Genomic DNA, 22,677 nt, shown 5'->3' on the forward strand with positions numbered 1-22,677 from the left:
GGTTATCTGATGGATCAGGTGGTAGAGGGAGGGACTGTACTGTGGTTATCTGATGGATCAGGTGGCTGGTAGAGGGAGGGACTGTACTGTGGTTATCTGATGGATCAGGTGGTAGAGGGAGGGACTGTACTGTGGTTATCTGATGGATCAGGTGGCTGGTAGAGGGAGGGACTGTACTGTGGTTATCTGATGGATCAGGTGGTAGAGGGAGGGACTGTACTGTGGTTATCTGATGGATCAGGGGGCTGGTAGAGGGAGGGACTGTACTGTGGTTATCTGATGGATCAGGTGGCTGGTAGAGGGAGGGACTGTACTGTGGTTATCTGATGGATCAGGTGGTAGAGGGAGGGACTGTACTGTGGTTATCTGATGGATCAGGTGGCTGGTAGAGGGAGGGACTGTACTGTGGTTATCTGATGGATCAGGTGGCTGGTGGAGGGAGGGACTGTACTGTGGTTATCTGATGGATCAGGTGGCTGGTAGAGGGAGGGACTGTACTGTGGTTATCTGATGGATCAGGTGGTAGAGGGAGGGACTGTACTGTGGTTATCTGATGGATCAGGTGGCTGGTAGAGGGAGGGACTCTACTGTGGTTATCTGATGGATCAGGTGGCTGGTAGAGGGAGGGACTGTACTGTGGTTATCTGATGGATCAGGTGGCTGGTAGAGGGAGGGACTGTACTGTGGTTATCTGATGGATCAGGTGGCTGGTGGAGGGAGGGACTGTACTGTGGTTATCTGATGGATCAGGTGGTGGAGGGAGGGACTGTACTGTGGTTATCTGATGGATCAGGTGGCTGGTAGAGGGAGGGACTGTACTGTGGTTATCTGATGGATCAGGTGGTAGAGGGAGGGACTGTACTGTGGTTATCTGATGGATCAGGTGGTAGAGGGAGGGACTGTACTGTGGTTATCTGATGGATCAGGTGGTGGAGGGAGGGACTCTACTGTGGTTATCTGATGGATCAGGTGGTGGAGGGAGGGACTGTACTGTGGTTATCTGATGGATCAGGTGGTAGAGGGAGGGACTGTACTGTGGTTATCTGATGGATCAGGTGGCTGGTAGAGGGAGGGACTGTACTGTGGTTATCTGATGGATCAGGTGGTGGAGGGAGGGACTGTACTGTGGTTATCTGATGGATCAGGTGGTAGAGGGAGGGACTGTACTGTGGTTATCTGATGGATCAGGTGGCTGGTAGAGGGAGGGACTGTACTGTGGTTATCTGATGGATCAGGTGGTGGGGAGGGAGGGACTGTACTGTGGTTATCTGATGGATCAGGTGGTGGTAGAGGGAGGGACTGTACTGTGGTTATCTGATGGATCAGGTGTGGTAGAGGGAGGGACTGTACTGTGGTTATCTGATGGATCAGGTGGTGAGAGGGAGGGACTGTACTGTGGTTATCTGATGGATCAGGTGGCTGAGAGGGAGGGACTGTACTGTGGTTATCTGATGGATCAGGTGGCTGGTAGAGGGAGGGACTGTACTGTGGTTATCTGATGGATCAGGTGGCTGGTAGAGGGAGGGACTGTACTGTGGTTATCTGATGGATCAGGTGGCTGGTAGAGGGAGGGACTGTACTGTGGTTATCTGATGGATCAGGTGGCTGGTAGAGGGAGGGACTGTACTGTGGTTATCTGATGGATCAGGTGGTAGAGGGAGGGACTGTACTGTGGTTATCTGATGGATCAGGTGGTGGAGGGAGGGACTGTACTGTGGTTATCTGATGGATCAGGTGGCTGGTAGAGGGAGGGACTGTACTGTGGTTATCTGATGGATCAGGTGGTGGAGGGAGGGACTGTACTGTGGTTATCTGATGGATCAGGTGGTAGAGGGAGGGACTGTACTGTGGTTATCTGATGGATCAGGTGGTCTGTGGTTTTAGTATCTTATCTCACTCTTACACTTTGGGAAACTTTTTATCAAAAATTCATCACAAAAAAATAAATGAATTTAGTTAATTACCCACCTCTTCATCTTTTTCCTCTCCTCCTCTTCTCTTTTCCCCCTCTCCTACTCCTCCTCTCTTTCTCCTATTTTCCTCCTTTCCTCCCTTCTCTCCTCCTCTTCCCTTTTCCTCTCTTCCTCCTCCTCCTCCTCCCCCTTTCCTCCTTCTTCCCTCTCCTCTCCTCCTCCTCCTCCTCCTCCCCTCTACAGTCAGTTGTTCCAACACAACCACAGTGCTTTTAGCAGCAGTCAGGGAAGCACAGAGGACCTGTTCAGAGACTCCATTGACTCTTGTGATGTGGACATTACTGAGAAGGTAAAAACACACAAAACACACACACACACACACACACACACACACACACACACACACATACAAGGAACTGTACCCCCCGAAACATACATTTTACTCTGTAAATGAACTGCTATGATTATTATTATTATCCCACAATTAAAAATACCTCTATCATATAAGAGTTTTATTTCAGGCCTAACAGCCAAATCCATCCCCTGGACAGGACACTAGACTACCACAGCAGGACACTAGACTACCACAGGGCTTTACCCCCTGGACAGGACACTAGACTACCACAGGGCTTTACCCCCTGGATAGGACAATAGACTTCCACAGGGATTTACCCCCTGGATAGGACACTAGACTTCCACAGGGCTTTACCCCCTGTCTAGACTTCCACAGGGCTTTACCCCCTGTCTAGACTACCACAGGGCTTTACCCCCTGTCTAGACTACCACAGGGATTTATCCCCTGGACAGGACACTAGACTACCCCAGGGCTTTATCCCCTGGACAGGACACTAGACTACCCCAGGGCTTTACCCCCTGGACAGGACACTAGACTACCACAGGGCTTTATCCCCTGGACAGGACACTAGACTACCACAGGGCTTTACCCCCTGGACAGGACACTAGACGACCACAGGGCTTTACCCCCTGGACAAGACACTAGACTATCACAGGGCTTTACCCCAAATCCATTCCTTGGCTGAGTAGGGAGTCATCGGTCCCGTTTCTTTGGTCTCACCTGTACCTATGTGTCTGTCTGTCCTCAGGTGAGTTACCTGGAGAAGAAGGTGACAGAGCTGGAGAATGACAGTCTGGCTAATGGAGACCTCAAGTCTAAACTCAAACAGGGCAACACACAGCTAGTACACAGGTGAGATATACTGTATACACAGCAGACCTGGGTTCAAATACTTTCACATAAATTCAAAGTAAGTATTCAGATATATTTTCAATATTGTAACTTATTTGGAAATACACTTGGAAAGTTTTTGATAGTATTTGAAATAAGTACTTGAAAATTATATTGTATTTCAAATACATTAACTTAAATACACTCCTATGCATTTAACCCAGGTATTTGAAATACAATTTTACAGACTATTTGGTTTTTACAATAACTATTCAAATACTCAAATAGAAGTACTTGTTTTGCGCTGTGTATTTGAAAATGCAGTACTCAAATACAGAAAAGTACTTTAAATACCAGATAGCAGTAGTGTAAACCTCTGAATAGAAAGACAGGACGGGATTCAATCAAAGACACTTTGTTGACAAGATGAGTGCACATATTCCTGCTGCGTTTTGGTCCACTTTATCCGACGACAACCGTTACAGAATCTCCCACCAACCAAGGACCAAGCAGCGGGGTAAGGAGCGATGGAACAATAATATGGACTGTCGGGAGTCGTGGACCTGGGAGGAGATCAGAGCCGGAGTGGGCCCATGGAAGAAGGCGAAGGAGGACCGGGAATATTACAGTGGAACGCCGATAGCGTTCAAACCGGAGAGGCAGCCCCAATCATTTTTTTTGGGGTGGGCACATGGACAGATCGGCAGAGCCGAGGATGGAACCAGAGCCAGTCGGGGTAAAATTGGAGGGGAGCGAAGCAGAGACTGTTAAGGAGTTGATGGGTAAATTGGAGGAGAAGAATATGAGAGAGCTACTGTGTTGGTGTATTAGGCACGACATTCGCCCTGCAGAGCGTGTCCTAGAAATAATGTCACCTGAGTTAGTACTTCATACTTGTCCTGAGGTGTGTGCTAGCCGTCTAGTAAAGACAGTACCAGGCCCACGCACCAGGCCTCCAGTGCGTCAGCCCAGTCCTACTCGTCCTATTCCTGCTCCTCGCACTAGCTCTGAGGTGCGTGTATCCAGTCTGATACCTCCAGTACCAGCATCACGCACCAGGCCTCCAGTGTGTCAACCCAGTCCAACTCAGCCTGTTCCGCTCCCCGCACTAGCCCTGAGGTGCGTGTCCCCAAACTGGCACATCCAGTACGAGCACCACGCATCAGGCTTCCAGTGCGTAATCCCAGTCCAACTCAGCCCGTTCCTGCTCCCCGCACTAGCCCTGAAGTGCGTGTCCCCAAACTGGCACATCCAGTACCACGCATCAGGCTTCCAGTGCGTCAGTCCAGTCTCGAGCTTCCGACGACAGTGCCCCGTCCAGAATATTCGGCAACAGTACCCCATCCTGAGTATCCGGTAAGAGTGTATAGCCCGGAACCGAGTGAGACGGCCTACAGTTCGGAACCAAGGGAGACGGCCCACTGTGCAGAGCCGATTGAGACGGCCCACAGTTCGGAGAAGTGTGAATGGGTCTACAGTCCGGAAGCGAGTGAGTCTGCCTGCGGTCCAGAACCGAGTGAGTCTGCCTGCGGTCCGGAGCCGAGCGAGTCTGCCTGCAGTCCGGAGCCGAGCCAGTCTGCCTGCGGTCCGGAACCGAGCCAGTCTGCCTGCGGTCCGGAACCGAGCCAGTCTGCCTGCGGTCCGGAACCGAGCCAGTCTGCCTGCGGTCCGGAACCGAGCCAGTCTGCCTGCGGTCCGGAACCGAGCCAGTCTGCCTGCGGTCCGGATCTTCCAGAGTTGGTCGACTGTCCGGGTCTTCCAGAGTTGGTCGACTGTCCGGGTCTTCCAGAGTTGGTCGACTGTCCGGGTCTTCCAGAGACGCTCTACAGCCCTGAACATTGTGCAGGGGTGGACTGGTCAGGGTGTGGCTGTAGACCAGAACCTGAACCACCTCCACTATAGGTGGGTTGGGGAGGGGGGGGTGTAGCACAGGTGCCGTCGTTGACGGCAGCCACCCTCCCTTTAGTTTAGGTGATTTATGTTTGTTTTGGGGTAATTTTGTTTTTTTGTGTGAGGTGCATCTGGGGTCTGCACCTTTGGGAGGGGGGGGGTACTTTCACGTCCTGACTAGTAATAGGGGTTATTTGTTATTATAGTTTGGTCAGGACGTGGCAGAGGGTATTTGTTTTATGTGGTTCGGGGTGGTGGTTTGTTTAGTAGGATATTTGATTTATGTATTCCGGGGGTTTTTGGGCACTGTTCTATGTTAGTGTATTTCTATGTTCTGTCTAGTCTTTTGTATTTCTATGTTTTGTTAATTGGGGTTGGACTCTCAATTGGAGGCAGGTGTTTTCTAGTTGCCTCTGATTGAGAGTCCTATATATAGGTATGTGTTTGTTGAGTACTGTGTGGGAGATTGTTCTGTGTATAGCCTTGTGCCTTACCAGCCTGTATATAGTCGTTGTGTTTCCTTTGTGTACGTGTTTATTTTGGTTCTCCTTCTTCACCAAATAAAAGAAGATGAGTGCACATATTCCGGCTGCGTTTTGGTCCACTTTATCCAACGACAACCGTTACAATTACACTTGTGTAATGACGATGTTGTGTGTCTCTCTGTCTCCCAGGGTTCATGAGTTGGAGGAGCAGCTGAAGGATCAGGAGAGCAGAGCAGAACAGACCCTGGAGGAAGAGACACATAGACACAGAGAGACCTACTGCAAGATGGAGAGAGACAAGAATACTGATATAGAGCTGCTCACTAACAGGTACACACTCTTGAGTTTTTCTGGTACAATGGAACCAATGAAATAGTCCCAAAAGTCCAAGCGAAATGAAGCGCACCTTAGTAACGCACAGGAACACCACCTTAGTAACGCCCAGGAACACCACCTTAGTAACGCCCAGGAACACCACCTTAGTAACACACAGGAACACCACCTTAGTAACACACAGGAACACCACCTTAGTAACACACAGGAACACCACCTTAGTAACACACAGGAACACCACCTTAGTAACACACAGGAACACCACCTTAGTAACGCACAGGAACACCACCTTAGTAACGCACAGGAACACCACCTTAGTAACACACAGGAACACCACCTTAGTAACACACAGGAACACCACCTTAGTAACACACAGGAACACCACCTTAGTAACACACAGGAACACCACCTTTAGTAACACACAGGAACACCACCTTAGTAACACACAGGAACACCACCTTTAGTAACACACAGGAACACCACCTTAGTAACACACAGGAACACCACCTTAGTAACACACAGGAACACCACCTTAGTAACGCACAGGAACACCACCTTAGTAACGCACAGGAACACCACCTTAGTAACGCACAGGAACACCACCTTAGTAACACACAGGAACACCACCTTAGTAACACACAGGAACACCACCTTAGTAACACACAGGAACACCACCTTAGTAACACACAGGAACACCACCTTAGTAACACACAGGAACACCACCTTAGTAACGCACAGGAACACCACCTTAGTAACGCACAGGAACACCTTTAGTAACACACAGGAACACCACCTTTGTAACGCACAGGAACACCACCTTAGTAACACACAGGAACACCACCTTAGTAACGCACAGGAACACCACCTTTAGTAACGCACAGGAACACCACCTTTAATAACGCACAGGAACACCACCTTTAGTAACGCACAGGAACACCTTTAGTAACACACAGGAACACCTTTAGTAACGCACAGGAACACCACCTTAGTAACGCACAGGAACACCACCTTTAGTAACGCACAGGAACACCTTTAGTAACACACAGGAACACCTTTAGTAACGCACAGGAACACCACCTTAGTAACACACAGGAACACCACCTTAGTAACGCACAGGAACACCACCTTAGTAACGCACAGGAACACCACCTTAGTAACGCACAGGAACAGCACCTTAGTAACACACAGGAACACCACCTTAGTAACACACAGGAACACCACCTTAGTAACACACAGGAACAGCACCTTAGTAACACACAGGAACACCACCTTAGTAACGCACAGGAACACCACCTTAGTAACGCACAGGAACACCACCTTAGTAACACACAGGAACAGCACCTTAGTAACACACAGGAACACCACCTTAGTAACACACAGGAACACCACCTTAGTAACACACAGGAACACCACCTTAGTAACACACAGGAACAGCACCTTAGTAACACACAGGAACACCACCTTAGTAACGCACAGGAACACCACCTTAGTAACGCACAGGAACACCTTTAGTAACACACAGGAACACCACCTTTGTAACGCACAGGAACACCACCTTAGTAACACACAGGAACACCACCTTTAGTAACACACAGGAACACCACCTTAGTAACACACAGGAACACCACCTTTAGTAACACACAGGAACACCACCTTAGTAACACACAGGAACACCTTTAGTAACACACAGGAACACCACCTTAGTAACACACAGGAACACCACCTTAGTAACGCACAGGAACACCACCTTTAGTAACGCACAGGAACACCACCTTAGTAACGCACAGGAACACCACCTTAGTAACGCACAGGAACACCACCTTAGTAACGCACAGGAACACCACCTTAGTAACACACAGGAACACCACCTTAGTAACACACAGGAACACCACCTTAGTAACACACAGGAACACCACCTTAGTAACACACAGGAACACCACCTTAGTAACACACAGGAACACCACCTTAGTAATGCACAGGAACACCACCTTAGTAACGCACAGGAACACCTTTAGTAACACACAGGAACACCACCTTTGTAACGCACAGGAACACCACCTTAGTAACACACAGGAACACCACCTTAGTAACGCACAGGAACACCACCTTTAGTAACGCACAGGAACACCACCTTAGTAACACACAGGAACACCACCTTAGTAACACATAGGAACACCACCTTTAGTAACACACAGGAACACCTTTAGTAACGCACAGGAACACCACCTTAGTAACGCACAGGAACACCCTTAGTAACACACAGGAACACCCTTAGTAACGCACAGGAACACCACCTTAGTAACGCACAGGAACACCACCTTAGTAACGCACAGGAACACCACCTTAGTAACACACAGGAACACCACCTTAGTAACACACAGGAACACCACCTTAGTAACACACAGGAACACCACCTTAGTAACACACAGGAACACCACCTTAGTAACGCACAGGAACACCACCTTAGTAACGCACAGGAACACCACCTTAGTAACGCACAGGAACACCTTTAGTAACACACAGGAACACCACCTTTGTAACGCACAGGAACACCACCTTAGTAACACACAGGAACACCACCTTAGTAACGCACAGGAACACCACCTTTAGTAACGCACAGGAACACCACCTTAGTAACGCACAGGAACACCACCTTAGTAACACATAGGAACACCACCTTTAGTAACGCACAGGAACACACTTTAGTAACGCACAGGAACACCACCTTAGTAACGCACAGGAACACCACCTTAGTAACGCACAGGAACACCTTTAGTAACGCACAGGAACACCACCTTAGTAACGCACAGGAACACCCCTTAGTAACGCACAGGAACACCACCTTAGTAACGCACAGGAACACCACCTTAGTAACGCACAGGAACACCACCTTAGTAACGCACAGGAACACCACCTTAGTAACACACAGGAACACCACCTTAGTAACGCACAGGAACACCACCTTAGTAACGCACAGGAACACCACCTTAGTAACGCACAGGAACACCACCTTAGTAACGCACAGGAACACCACCTTAGTAACACACAGGAACACCACCTTAGTAACACACAGGAACACCACCTTAGTAACACACAGCAACACCACCTTAGTAACACACAGCAACACCACCTTAGTAACGCACAGGAACACCTTTAGTAACGCACAGAAACACCACCTTAGTAACGCACAGGAACACCACCTTAGTAACGCCCAGGAACACCACCTTAGTAACGCACAGGAACACCACCTTAGTAACACACAGGAACACCACCTTAGTAACACACAGGAACACCACCTTAGTAACACACAGGAACACCACCTTAGTAACGCACAGGAACACCACCTTAGTAACGCACAGGAACACCACCTTAGTAACACACAGGAACACCACCTTAGTAACACACAGGAACACCACCTTAGTAACGCACAGGAACACCACCTTAGTAACGCACAGGAACACCACCTTAGTAACGCACAGGAACACCACCTTAGTAACGCACAGGAACAGCTGTAAATTGGTAGTAGAAATGGTAGATGTTTGGCTAACTGTTTTCTCTATAGAGTTCAGCAGCTGGAGGAGGAGAATGGAGAGATGAAACTGAACGTGTGTAAACTGAAGTCTCAGACTGAGAAACTAGACCAGGTGGGTGGTCATAAAGTATGTCTGGCTGTCTGCCTGCCTGTCTGTCAATGGATAACTCTCTCCCGTCTCCCTCTCTCCCCCGTCTCCCTCTCTCCCCCGTCTCCCTCTCTCCCCCGTCTCCCTCTCTCCCCCGTCTCCCTCTCTCCCCCGTCTCCCTCTCTCCCCCGTCTCCCTCTCTCTCCCGTCTCTCTCTCTCTCTCCCGTCTCTCTCTCTCTCCCGTCTCCCTCTCTCCCCGTCTCCCTCTCTCCCCGTCTCCCTCTCTCCCCGTCTCTCTCTCTCTCTCTCCCCGTCTCCCTCTCCCTCTCTCCCGTCTCCCTCTCTCCCGTCTCCCTCTCTCCCTCTCCCCGTCTCCTCTCTCCCCGTCTCCCTCTCCCGTCTCCTCCTCTCTCTCTCTCTCTCCGTCTCCCTCTCCTCTCTCTCTCTCTCCCGTCTCCCTCTCTCTCTCTCTCTCCCGTCTCCCTCTCTCTCTCTCCCGTCTCCTCTCTCTCTCTCTCTCTCTCTCTCTCCGTCTCCTCTCTCTCTCTCCGTCTCCCTCTCTCTCTCTCCCGTCTCCTCTCTCTCTCTCTCCGTCTCCCTCTCTCTCTCTCTCCGTCTCCCTCCCTCTCTCTCTCCCGTCTCCCTCCCTCTCTCTCTCCCGTCTCCCTCCTCTCTCTCTCCCGTCTCCCTCCCTCTCTCTCTCTCCCGTCTCCCTCCCTCTCTCTCTCCCGTCTCCCTCCCTCTCTCTCTCTCCCGTCTCCCTCTCCCTCTCTCTCTCCCGTCTCCCTCTCCCGTCTCCCTCCTCTCTCTCTCTCCCGTCTCCCTCCCTCTCTCTCTCTCCCGTCTCCCTCTCTCTCTCTCTCTCCGTCTCCTCTCTCTCTCTCTCCCGTCTCCCTCTCTCTCTCTCTCTCTCCCGTCTCCCTCTCTCTCTCTCTCTCCTCTCTCTCTCTCTCTCTCTCTCTCTCTCTCTCCCGTCTCCCTCTCTCTCTCTCTCTCTCCCGTCTCCCTCTCTCTCTCTCTCTCTCCCGTCTCCCTCTCTCTCTCTCTCTCTCCCGTCTCCCTCTCTCTCTCTCTCTCTCCCGTCTCCCTCTCTCTCTCTCTCTCTCCCGTCTCTCTCTCTCTCTCCCTCTCCCGTCTCTCTCTCTCTCTCCCTCTCCCGTCTCCCTCTCTCTCTCCCGTCTTCCTCTCTCTCCCGTCTCCCTCTCTCAGGAGAAGCAGCGTATGACAGACCGGTTAGAGGACACCAGTCTGAGGCTGAAGGATGAGATGGACCTCTACAGGAAGATGATGGACAAGCTGTGGCAGAACAGACATGAATTCCAGAAGGAGAGAGAGGCCATGCAAGAGGTACGGACACACACACACAATATAATTGTAATATACACTGCTCAAAAAAATAAAGGGAACACTTAAACAACACAATGTAACTCCAAGTCAATCACACTTCTGTGAAATCAAACTGTCCACTTAGGGAGCAACACTGATTGACAATACATTTCACATGCTGTTGTGCAAATGGAATAGACAACAGGTGGAAATTATAGGCAATTAGCAAGACACCCCCAATAAAGGAGTGGTTCTGCAGGTGGTGACCACAGACCACTTCTCAGTTCCTATGCTTCCTGGCTGATGTTTTGGTCACTTTTGAATGCTGGCGATGCTTTCACTCTAGTGGTAGCATGAGACGGAGTCTACAACCCACACAAGTGGCTCAGGTAGTGCAGCTCATCCAGGATGGCACATCAATGCGAGCTGTGGCAAGAAGGTTTGCTGTGTCTGTCAGCGTAGTGTCCAGAGCATGGAGGCGCTACCAGGAGACAGGCCAGTACATCAGGAGACGTGGAGGAGGCCGTAGGAGGGCAACAACCCAGCAGCAGGACCGCTACCTCCGCCTTTGTGCAAGGAGGAGCAGGAGAAGCACTGCCAGAGCCCTGCAAAATGACCTCCAGCAGGCCACAAATGTGCATGTGTCTGCTCAAACGGTTAGAAACAGACTCCATGAGGGTGGTATGAGGGCCTGACGTCCACAGGTGGGGGTTGTGCTTACAGCCCAACACCGTGCAGGATGTTTGGCATTTGCCAGAGAACACCAAGATTGGCAAATTCGCCACTGGCGCCCTGTGCTCTTCACAGATGAAAGCAGGTTCACACTGAGCACGTGACAGACGTGACAGAGTCTGGAGACGCCATGGAGAACGTTCTGCTGCCTGCAACATCCTCCAGCATGACCGGTTTGGCGGTGGGTCAGTCATGGTGTGGGGTGGCATTTCTTTGGGGGGCCGCACAGCCCTCCATGTGCTCGCCAGAGGTAGCCTGACTGCCATTAGGTACCGAGATGAGATCCTCAGACCCCTTGTGAGACCATATGCTGGTGCGGTTGGCCCTGGGTTCCTCCTAATGCAAGACAATGCTAGACCTCATGTGGCTGGAGTGTGTCAGCAGTTCCTGCAAGAGGAAGGCATTGATGCTATGGACTGGCCCGCCCGTTCCCCAGACCTGAATCCAATTGAGCACATCTGGGACATCATGTCTCGCTCCATCCACCAACGCCACGTTGCACCACAGACTGTCCAGGAGTTGGCGGATGCTTTAGTCCAGGTCTGGGAGGAGATCCCTCAGGAGACCATCCGCACCTCATCAGGAGCATGCCCAGGCGTTGTAGGGAGGTCATACAGGCACGTGGAGGCCACACACACCACTGAGCCTAATTTTGACTTGTTTTAAGGACATTACATCAAAGTTGGATCAGACGTAGTGTGGTTTTCCACTTTAATTTTGAGTGTGACTCCAAATCCAGACCTCCATGGGTTGATAAATTGGATTTCCATTGATTATTTTTGTGTGATTTTGTTGTCAGCACATTCAACTATGTAAAGAAAAAAGTATTTAATAAGATTATTTCTTTCATTCAGATCTAGGATGTGTTGTTTAAGTGTTCCCTTTATTTTTTTGAGCAGTATATTTTCCTCCATTCGTTCCTATTGCACTGAACTGCTTTAGTGACCAAATTCACCAACTTCTATATTTTAACTTCTGATCACCTAGGAAACTATATTGATGTGACAGACAAACTCTCCCTCTCTCTCTCCCTCTGTCCCTCTGTCCCTCCCTCCGTCCCTCCAACTCTCCCCCTCCCTCTCTCCCCCTCCATCTCTCCCCCCCTCCATCTCTCTCCCCCTCCCTCCATCTCTGTAGTTGATAGAGGACCTGCGTCGGGAGTTGGAGCACCTGCAGCTGTTTAAACTGGGTTCAGAGGCGGGGCAGGGGGCGGGGCTATCAGAATACAACGCCAAGACACGGGAAATAGAGATGGAGCATGAGGTCAAGAGACTCAAACAGGTGAGGAAATAGAGATGGAGCATGAGGTCAAGAGACTCAAACAGGTGAGGAAATAGAGATGGAGCATGAGGTCAAGAGACTCAAACAGGTGAGGAAATAGAGATGGAGCATGAGGTCAAGAGACTCAAACAGGTGAGGAAATAGAGATGGAGCATGAGGTCAAGAGACTCAAACAGGTGAGGAAATAGAGATGGAGCATGAGGTCAAGAGACTCAAACAGGTGAGGAAATAGAGATGGAGCATGAGGTCAAGAGACTCAAACAGGTGAGGAAATAGAGATGGAGCATGAGGTCAAGAGACTCAAACAGGTGAGGAAATAGAGATGGAGCATGAGGTCAAGAGACTCAAACAGGTGAGGAAATAGAGATGGAGCATGAGGTCAAGAGACTCAAACAGGTGAGGAAATAGAGATGGAGCATGAGGTCAAGAGACTCAAACAGGTGAGGAAATAGAGATGGAGCATGAGGTCAAGAGACTCAAACAGGTGAGGAAATAGAGATGGAGCATGAGGTCAAGAGACTCAAACAGGTGAGGAAATAGAGATGGAGCATGAGGTCAAGAGACTCAAACAGGTGAGGAAATAGAGATGGAGCATGAGGTCAAGAGACTCAAACAGGTGAGGAAATAGAGATGGAGCATGAGGTCGAGACTCAAACAGGTGAGGCACACACGCTGAACGTGTACACACACACACACACACACACACACACGCTGAACGTGTACACACACACACACACACACACACGCTGAACGTTACACACACACACACGCTGAACGTGTACACACACACACACACGCTGAACGTGTAAACACACACACACACGCTGAACGTGTAAACACACACACACACGCTGAACGTGTACACACACACACACACACGCTGAACGTGTAAACACATACAAAGAGACATACACTGAGTGTACAAAACATTAAGAACACCTGCTCTCTCCATGACAGACTGACCAGGTGAATCCAGGTGAAAGATATGATCCCTTATTAATGTCACTTGTTAAATCCACTTCAATCAGTGCAGATGAAGGGGAGGAGACAGGTTAAAGAAGGATTTTTAAGCCTTGAGACAATTGAGACATGGATAGTGTGTGTGTTCCATTCAGAGGGTGAATGGGCAAGACAACATATTTAAGTGCCTTTGAACGGGGTATGGTAGTAGGTGTCAGGGGCAGCGGTTTGTGTCAAGAACTGCAATGCTGCTGGGTTTTTCACGCTCAACAGTTTCCTGTGTGTATCAAGAGTGGTCCACCACCCAAAGGACATCCAGCCAACTTGACACAACTGTGGGAAGCATTGGAGTCAACATGGGCCAGCATCCCTGTGGAACGCTTTCAACACCTTGTAGAGTCCATGACCTGATGAATTGAGGCTGTTCTGAGGGTAAAAGGTGGTGCAACTCAATATTAGGAGGGTGTTCAATATTAGAAACAGTTTCTCAGAGTTTATATTCTAACTCCTCTTTCTCCTTCCTCTCCCTCTTTCCTCCCTCCCTCTCGCCACCCTCTTTCCTCCTCTCTCTCTACCCTCTTCCCTCCTTCCTCAATCCCTCTTTCTCTACCCTCTTCCTTCCTCCCTCCCTCTCTCCACCCTCTTCCCTCCCTCCCTCCCTCTCTCTCTACAGGAGAACTTTAAGCTGCGGGACCAGAACGATGACCTGAACAGTCAGATCCTCAGTCTGAGTCTGTATGAAGCTAAGAACCTGTTTGCCTGCCACACCAAGGCCCAGTCACTGGCTGCTGAGATAGACAACGCTTCTAGGGACGAGGTGAGAGGATCTGACTGTGGAGTGGGGTGGGGTAGAGTGGAGTGGGGTGGGGTAGAGTAGAGTGGGTTAGGGTGGGGTAGAATGGGGTAGAGTGGAATGGGTTAGGGTGGAGTAGGGTAGAATGGGGTAGGGTGGAGTGGGTGTAGGGTGGGGTGGGGTAGAGTTGGGTGGGTTAGAGTAGGGTGGGGTGGGTTAGGGTGGTGTGGGGTAGGGTGGAGTGGGGTAGAATGGAGTAGGGTGGGGTAGGGTGAGGTGGGTGTAGGGTGGGTAGGGTAGGGTGGGTGTGGGGTGGGTGTAGGGTGGAGTGGGTGTAGGGTAGGGGGTAGGGGAGGGTGGAGTGGGTGTAGGGTAGGGTGGAGTGAGGTAGGGTGGAGTGGGGTAGGGTGGAGTGGGTGTGGGGTAGGGTGGGGTAGGGTGGAGTGGGTGTAGGGTGGAGTAGGGTAGGGTGGAGTGGGGTAGGGTAGATTGGGAGTAGGGTGGAGTGGGGTAGGGTGGAGTGGGGGTGGAGTGGAGTGGGAGTAGGGTGGGGTAGGGTGGGAGTAGGGTGGAGTGGGAGTAGGGTAGGGTGGGTGGAGTAGGGTGGAGTGGGAGTAGGGTGGGGTAGGGTGGGTGGAGTGGAGTGGGAGTAGGGTGGGTGGAGTGGAGTGGGGGTAGGGTGGAGTGGAGTGGGAGTAGGGTGGAGTGGGAGTAGGGTGGAGTAGAGTGGAGTGGGAGTAGGGTGGAGTGGGAGTAGGGTGGAGTGGGAGTAGGGTGGAGAGGGGTAGGGTGGGGTGGGGTAGAGTTGGGTGGGTTAGAGTAGGGTGGGGTGGGTTAGGGTGGAGTGGGGTAGGGTAGAGTGGGGTAGAATGGGGTAGAGTGTAGGGTGGGGTAGGGTGGGTGGAGTGGGGTAGGGTAGGGTGGGTGTAGGGTGGAGTGGGTGTAGGGTGGGGTAGGGGATGGGGTAGGGTGGAGTGGGTGTAGGGTGGGGTAGGGTGGAGTGGGTGTAGGGTAGAGTGGGGTAGGGGTGGGGTGGGTGTGGGGTAGGGTGTAGGGTGGAGTGGGTGTAGGGTGGGGTGGGGTAGGAGTGGGGTGGAGTGGGTGTAGGGTGGAGTGGGGTAGGGTGGAGTGGGGGTAGGGTGGAGTGGGAGTAGGGTGGAGTGGGGTAGGGTGGGGTAGGAGTGGAGTGGGAGTGGGGTAGGGTAGGGTGGAGTGGGGTAGGGTGGAGTGGGAGTAGGGTGGGGTAGGGTGGAGTGGGAGTAGGGTGGAGTGGGGTAGGGTGGAGTGGGAGTAGGGTGGAGTGGGAGTAGGGTGGGGTAGGGTGGGAGGTAGGGTGGGTGGAGTGGAGTGGGAGTAGGGTGGAGTGGGAGTAGGGTGGGTGGAGTGGGAGTAGGGTGGGTGGAGTGGGAGTAGGGTGGGTGGAGTGGGAGTAGGGTGGGTGGAGTGGGAGTAGGGTGGAGTGGGAGTAGGGTGGGTGGAGTGGAGTGGGAGTAGGGTGGAGTGAGAGTAGGGTGGAGTGGGAGTAGGGTGGGTGGAGTGGGAGTAGGGTGGGTGGAGTGGGAGTAGGGTGGGTGGAGTGGGAGTAGGGTGGAGTAGGGTGGGTGGAGTGGAGTGGGAGTAGGGTGGAGTGGGAGTAGGGTGGGTGGAGTGGGAGTAGGGTGGAGTGGGAGTAGGGTGGGTGGAGTGGAGTGGGAGTAGGGTGGAGTGACATACAGAAATCAGCAGGAGAGGGGACAGTTTAGCTACAGGCTCATGTTAGTCACTTTGTGTCAAATGTCATTTTATTTGTTTAAAAAAATCTCTCTTTTGATTGACATTCTCTCTCGTTCTCGCTCTCCCTCTCCCCCTTCCTTCCCTCTCCCCCTTCCTACCCTCCCTCTCCCCCTTCCTACCCTCCCTCTCCCCCTTCCTACCCTCCCTCTCCCCCTTCCTACCCTCCCTCTCCCCCTTCCTACCCCCCTCTCCCCCTTCCTACCCTCCCTCTCCCCTTCCTACCCTCCCTCTCCCCCTTCCTCCCTCCCTCTCCCCTTCCTTCTCCTCCTCCCTCTCCCCTTCCTACCCTCCCTCTCCCCCTTCCTACCCTCCCTCTCCCCTTCCTACCCTCCCTCTCCCCTTCCCCTTCCCTCCCTCTCCCCTCCCTCTCCCCTTCCTACCCCCCTCTCCCCTTCTCCCTCCCTCTCCCCCTTCCTACCCTCCCTCTCCCCTTCCTCCCTCTCCCCTTCCTACCCTCCCTCTCCCCTTTCCTACCCTCCCTCTCCCCCTTCCTACCCTCCCTCTCCCCTTCCTACCCTCCCTCTCCCCCTTCCTACCCCCCCTCTCCCCCTTCCTACCCTCCCTCTCCCCCTTCCTACCCTCCCTCTCCCCTTCCTACCCTCCCTCTCCCCCTTCCCTCCCTCTCCCCTTCCTCCCTCCCTCTCCCCTTCCTACCCCCTCTCCCCTTCCTACCCCCTCTCCCCTTCCTACCCTCCCTCTCCCCTTTACCCTCCCTCTCCCCCTTCCTACCCTCCCTCTCCCCTTCCAACCCTCCCTCCTCCCCTTCCTACCCTCCCTCTCCCCTTTCCCTCCCTCTCCCCTTCCTACCCCCCTCTCCCCCTTCCTACCCTCTCCCCTTCCTACCCTCCCTCTCCCCTTCCTACCCTCCCTCTCCCCTTCCTACCCTCCCTCTCCCCTTCCTACCCTCCCTCTCCCCTTCCTCCCCCCTCTCCCCTTCCTACCCTCCCTCTCCCCTTCCTCCCTCCTCTCCCCTTCCTACCCCCCTCTCCCCCTTCCTACCCTCTCCCCCTTCCTACCCTCTCCCCCTTCCTACCCTCCCTCTCCCCTTCCTACCCTCCCTCTCCCCTTTCCTACCCCCTCCTCTCCCCTTCCTACCCTCCCTCTCCCCTTCCTACCCTCCCTCTCCCCTTTCCCTCCCTCTCCCCTTCCTACCCCCCTCTCCCCTTCCTACCCTCTCCCCCTTCCTACCCTCCCTCTCCCCTTCCTACCCTCCCTCTCCCCTTCCTACCCTCCCTCTCCCCTTCCTACCCCCTCTCCCCTTCCTACCCTCCCTCTCCCCTTCCTACCCTCCCTCTCCCCTTCCTACCCTCCCTCTCCCCTTTCCCTCCCTCTCCCCCTTCCTACCCCCTCTCCCCTTCCTACCCTCCCTCTCCCCTTCCTACCCCCCTCTCCCCTTCCTACCCTCCCTCTCCCCCTTCCTCCCTTTTCCTCCCTCTCCCCCTTCCTACCCTCCCTCTCCCCTTCCTACCCCCTCTCCCCTTCCTACCCTCCCTCTCCCCTTCCTACCCTCCCTCTCCCCCTTCCTACCCTCCCTCTCCCCCTTCCTACCCTCCTCTCCCCTCTCCCCTCCCTCTCCCCTTCCTACCCTCCCTCTCCCCTTTCCCTCCCTCTCCCCTTCCTACCCTCCCTCTCCCCTTCCCTCCCTCCCTCTCCCCTTCCTACCCTCCCTCTCCCCTTCCTACCCTCCCTCTCCCCTTCCTACCCCTCTCCCCCTTCCTACCCCCTCTCCCCTTCCCTCCCTCTCCCCTTCCTACCCTCCCTCTCCCTCTCCCTCCTCCCTCTCCCCTTCCTCCCCTCTCTCCTCCCTCCCTCTCCCCTTCCTACCCCCCTCTCCCCTTCCTCCCTCCCTCTCCCCCTTCCTACCCTCCCTCTCCCCTTTCCTACCCTCCCTCTCCCCTTCCTACCCCCTCTCCCCTTCCTCCCTCTCCCCTTCCTACCCTCCCTCTCCCCCTTCCTACCCTCCCTCTCCCCTTCCCCTCCCTCTCCCCCTTCCTACCCCCCCTCTCCCCTTCCTACCCTCTCCCCCTTCCTACCCTCCCTCTCCCCTTTCCCTCCCTCTCCCCCTTCCTACCCTCCCTCTCCCCTTCCTACCCTCTCCCCCTTCCAACCCTCCCTCTCCCCTTTCCTTCCCTCTCCCCCTTCCTACCCTCCCTCTCCCCTTTCCCTCCCTCTCCCCTTCCTCCCTCCCTCTCCCCTTCCTACCCCCCTCTCCCCCTTCCTACCCCCCTCTCCCCTTCCTCCCTCCCTCTCCCCCTTCCTACCCCCCCTCTCCCCCTTCCTACCCCCCTCTCCCCCTTCCTACCCTCCCTCTCCCCTTTCCTACCCTCCCTCTCCCCTTCCTACCCTCCCTCTCCCCTTTCCTACCCTCCCTCTCCCTTTCCCTCCCTCTCCCCTTCCTACCCCCCTCTCCCCCTTCCTACCCCCTCTCCCCTTCCTACCCTCCCTCTCCCCTTCCTACCCCCCTCTCCCCCTTCCTACCCTCTCCCCCTTCCTACCCTCCCTCTCCCCTTTCCTACCCTCCCTCTCCCCTTCCTACCCCCCCTCTCCCCCTTCCTACCCTCCCTCTCCCCCTTCCTACCCCCCTCTCCCCTTCCTACCCCCCTCTCCCCCTTCCTACCCCCCTCTCCCCCCTTCCTTCCCTCTCCCCCTTCCTACCCTCCCTCTCCCCTTTCCTACCCTCCCTCTCCCCCTTCCTACCCTCCCTCTCCCCTTTCCTTCCCTCTCCCCCTTCCTACCCTCCCTCTCCCCCTTCCTACCCTCCCTCTCCCCTCTCCCTCCCTCTCCCTCCTGTTGTCCTCCTCCCTCCTCTCCTCTAGTTGGTAGATGCTCTGAAGGAACAGGAATGTGTAAACCTTCGTCTGAGACAGTATATGGATAAAATCATCCTGGCCATTCTGGACCACAACCCCTCAATCCTGGAGATCAAGAGTAACAGTTAAACACACACTCTCACACACACACTCTCACACACACACTTCCACGCCTGGGGATGGGACAGAACTTAAAACAACTGACAGCTGTCTGTGGTTTACAGCTGAAACTCGCCGTCTATCTGTCAATCAACTGTTAGATGTCCCGCCTCCTTTATCTATCCCACCAATGATTAACTGTTGTTATGTTGCCAAGAAAAGAAACGGTGGTATTGAATGACTCTACCTGGATGATGTTGTGTTGGAGTAGCTATCTGGAGACTAGTAGTACTATCATGGTGTTCACTTTATTATGATGATGAGGAGGATGATGATTATTCTAAGTTATGCAGACACACTCCCTCTGGGTTCACTAGCTCCAGTATGACTGTCCATTAGCCTCGAATGATGTAATCATTTATTACTGATTCAACAATGGGAATATTTGCAAACAGAGCACCACTTCTGATTGGCTAACTGAGCTGTTCAATCACATTCAAAAGTGGGTAAAGGTCGTAGGTGAGCGGATGAGGAAGTAACAGATAGTGTGGGTAGGTTAAGGAAAGGAATTTAAGATCTGATAGCTTGGTAGAGATGGAGTCGTTGGCCCTATTGGGGCTGTTATGATGTTTGATGCCAGGATACAGTACCAGTCAACAGTGAGGTGTGCAACAGGGACCAAGGGTGTGTCTCAATAGTCACTTCCTCTTCTTGTCTTCTCTTTCATCTTCAGTGATAGGATAGGTGAAAGCTGCTCGACTACTTTGGACCAGGGCCCAATGACACCCTATTCCCTTTTTATAGTGCACTACTTTGGACTAGACCCAATGTCACCCTATTCTCTTTATAGTGCACTACTTTGGACCAGACCCAATGACACCCGATTCTCTTTATAGTGCACTACTTTGGACCAGGACCCGTAGGGATTAGGGTGCCATTAGGGATGCATAGACAGTGTAGGTACTACTAGGAGTATAACCAGCTTGTTGTGCTGTATAGTAATGTATAACCTCCGTGCACGGACTTACGTGTTCGTAGTAGGGAAACACATTGTATTACGGTCCTCATGTAATTCTACACTGAAAACATAGGGTCCTGTTCAATAGGGATACATTGTTTTCAAACTGAGTCGAATGGTACAAGTACTACCTGAACTTGTCCAATAAGAACAAATGTTTTTGTTTTCCGTTGCAAAACGTTTTGCTACCGTGTGCCCTAGTGAACACGACCCACCCTGGACTTGAAAAAGGCCAACAAGAGGTATCAATGTGGTAGTTATTTAGGGGACAAACCTGACTTTCCACTCAAGTCAAACTGTTCACTCAGTCATGCCTTGATGTCAATGGGAGACGAGGTGAAAATGTTACGTAAATGGAAGTTAGGATTTGCCTCTAAGAGAATAAGTGTCATGAGTTGTTAGGAATATGTCTATAAAGGTTAAATGTTTATTTTTCATACAGATCTATAAGATGATAAAGGTTGTGGACGGTCTTTTGATCAGACTGGAATGAGGGTAAGGAGATGTCAGAGCATTGGGGGTGAGATCTGTCCATTATCGAGAACAACATGGTAGTCACTATAATCAATGAATCGCCATGACGATAATCCCTGGATCTAGGGTGTATGTAAGAGGGTGGGGCCAGCTCATATATAGAGTGTATAGGTTCTGTAATACCTATAGATTGAGAGAGCTCTTTTCTGTGTATGTCATGATTGTACTGTGCCACCCACACACACACACACCACAGTAGCTTGTTGAATTCACTGTACTGTAGATGGATAGATAGCCAGGACTTCAGGTCATTGATTTCACCTCGTTAATAACTGATTGTGTCTCTAAAGAAGAATCTGTGTAGACAGTCAGTGTGATGTCACACTAACACTAGTTTTGCTTCGTTGCACAAATTGTACTAATGAGCAGTTTTCTCATGGTGTTTTCATGGTTTCTCATGGTGTTTTCATGGTTTCTCATGGTGTTTTCATGGTTTCTCATGGTGTTTTCATGGTTTCTCATGGTTTCTCATGGTTTCTTCATGGTTTCTCATGGTGTTTTCATGGTTTCTCATGGTGTTTTCATGGTTTCTCATGGTTTCTCATGGTGTTTTCATGGTTTCTCATGGTGTTTTCATGGTTTCTCATGGTTTTTTCATGGTTTCTCATGGTTTTTTCATGGTTTCTCATGGTGTTTTCATGGTTTCTCATGGTTTCTCATGTTCTCTCATGGTTTCTCATGTCTTATTCAGTTTCTAGTTTTTCTTTGTGCCTTTTGTAAATGAGCAACGAGGTGTCACCATTAGATTGAGGTTATTTTTCTAGTCATGTTTTTTTAGTTTGTCCGTTGGTCATCGTGAGTGAGCTTTTTATCAGTTTGCTTTCCAACACGTCGCCGGAGCATTTTTCATACATTGTAAAGTTTCTACAGAATGTAGTTAGTTTGTATTGATGTGCCACTGACTCATCCAACCTAATAACTAGTATTTTATAGAGTTTAAAAAAGGAGTTCTATCCTAGAGGTGATGTTCTGTGTGACCTGGAAATGTATAGCACATGTTAATGACGTTGTCGTAGCGACTGTATTTACTATAGGATGACCACCCTGGACTGATAAACAACATCAACAGGCTGAGTCTGGAACTAGGGAATTAGAATCATAGAATCATTCTAATTCTGTGTGACTGAAAACAGCCAAGGCTTGAAAAGTCCCATGGTTTAATACTGTGAATCTCAGGCCCCGTTTGAGTACTTTAACAATGCATCCTACCATCATCTTCTCCTTGAGGTAATATAATCACTGATTAGGAAGGGATTGGATAAGTGAATGTATGTTTGCCATCATGTTTACACCTGTCTAACATGGTCAGATCAGTGATGACTTGGAGGGAGGAAGGATGCATCTGTGAGGTATTTGAACAGGCCCGTCAGTCTTTCGATAGACATATCGTGATGTGTTCACCTCACGCTAAAGATCACTGATGTTGTTCTGCTCATGTACTGTTGGTCTGACAGTGACTTATAGGATGTTGTACAAACTTGAAAATGTAAATAAAATGAATTTGATTTGGCATGACCAAGGACTGAGTGGCTGTAGTGTTTTAATTACACTTTACCAATTTCCAATGTCTTATTTAAGTGAAATGTAGGCCTATTTTATTATTTAAGTGAAATGTAGGCCTATTTTATTATTTAAGTGAAATGTAGGCCTATTTTTATGAATATTACATGTTATGAGTTGGGTGCTAAATGTATGATGTTGGAAATGTGGTACTTAGCAAGTAATGTACATTTTTAGTGTACTTTGTCTCATTCATAAATCAGCAGAGAATTAGTTCCTATAAAACTCATAGGCAGTGTTTACATACTATTACATTTTTATATCAATGTTGGCCAGGGATCATCAACTAGATTCAGATGGGTCGGAAGAAGCCCAAACGGGTATAATACATGACTAAAACATAATCATTTCATATCTTGTTTC

General features: G+C 51.3%; 1 protein-coding gene across 4 annotated transcripts in view; it reads left to right on the forward strand.

Annotated features, from left to right (window-relative positions):
• The window catches only part of LOC123724056 (rab11 family-interacting protein 4A), a 116,264-nt gene extending 93,988 nt beyond the window's left edge, over positions 1–22,276 (forward strand). For 3 of the 4 annotated variants that reach the window (XM_045715863.1, XM_045715865.1, XM_045715864.1), the window contains 8 exons: positions 2,157–2,262; positions 3,017–3,120; positions 5,664–5,804; positions 9,370–9,451; positions 10,638–10,775; positions 12,624–12,767; positions 14,401–14,544; positions 19,110–22,276. In XM_045715863.1, the coding sequence (XP_045571819.1) occupies positions 2,157–2,262; positions 3,017–3,120; positions 5,664–5,804; positions 9,370–9,451; positions 10,638–10,775; positions 12,624–12,767; positions 14,401–14,544; positions 19,110–19,232 (982 nt within the window). In that variant the 3' untranslated portion in view covers positions 19,233–22,276. Of the gene's footprint in view, positions 1–2,156; positions 2,263–3,016; positions 3,121–5,663; positions 5,805–9,369; positions 9,452–10,637; positions 10,776–12,623; positions 13,384–14,400; positions 14,545–19,109 lie in introns of all 4 variants that reach the window. The other variant, XR_006769308.1, reaches the window with a different exon arrangement.
• Positions 22,277–22,677: the final 401 nt, after the last annotated feature.

Source organism: Salmo salar, chromosome ssa03 (assembly GCF_905237065.1).
Source record: "Salmo salar chromosome ssa03, Ssal_v3.1, whole genome shotgun sequence".
Classification (NCBI taxonomy): Eukaryota; Metazoa; Chordata; class Actinopteri; order Salmoniformes; family Salmonidae; genus Salmo; species Salmo salar.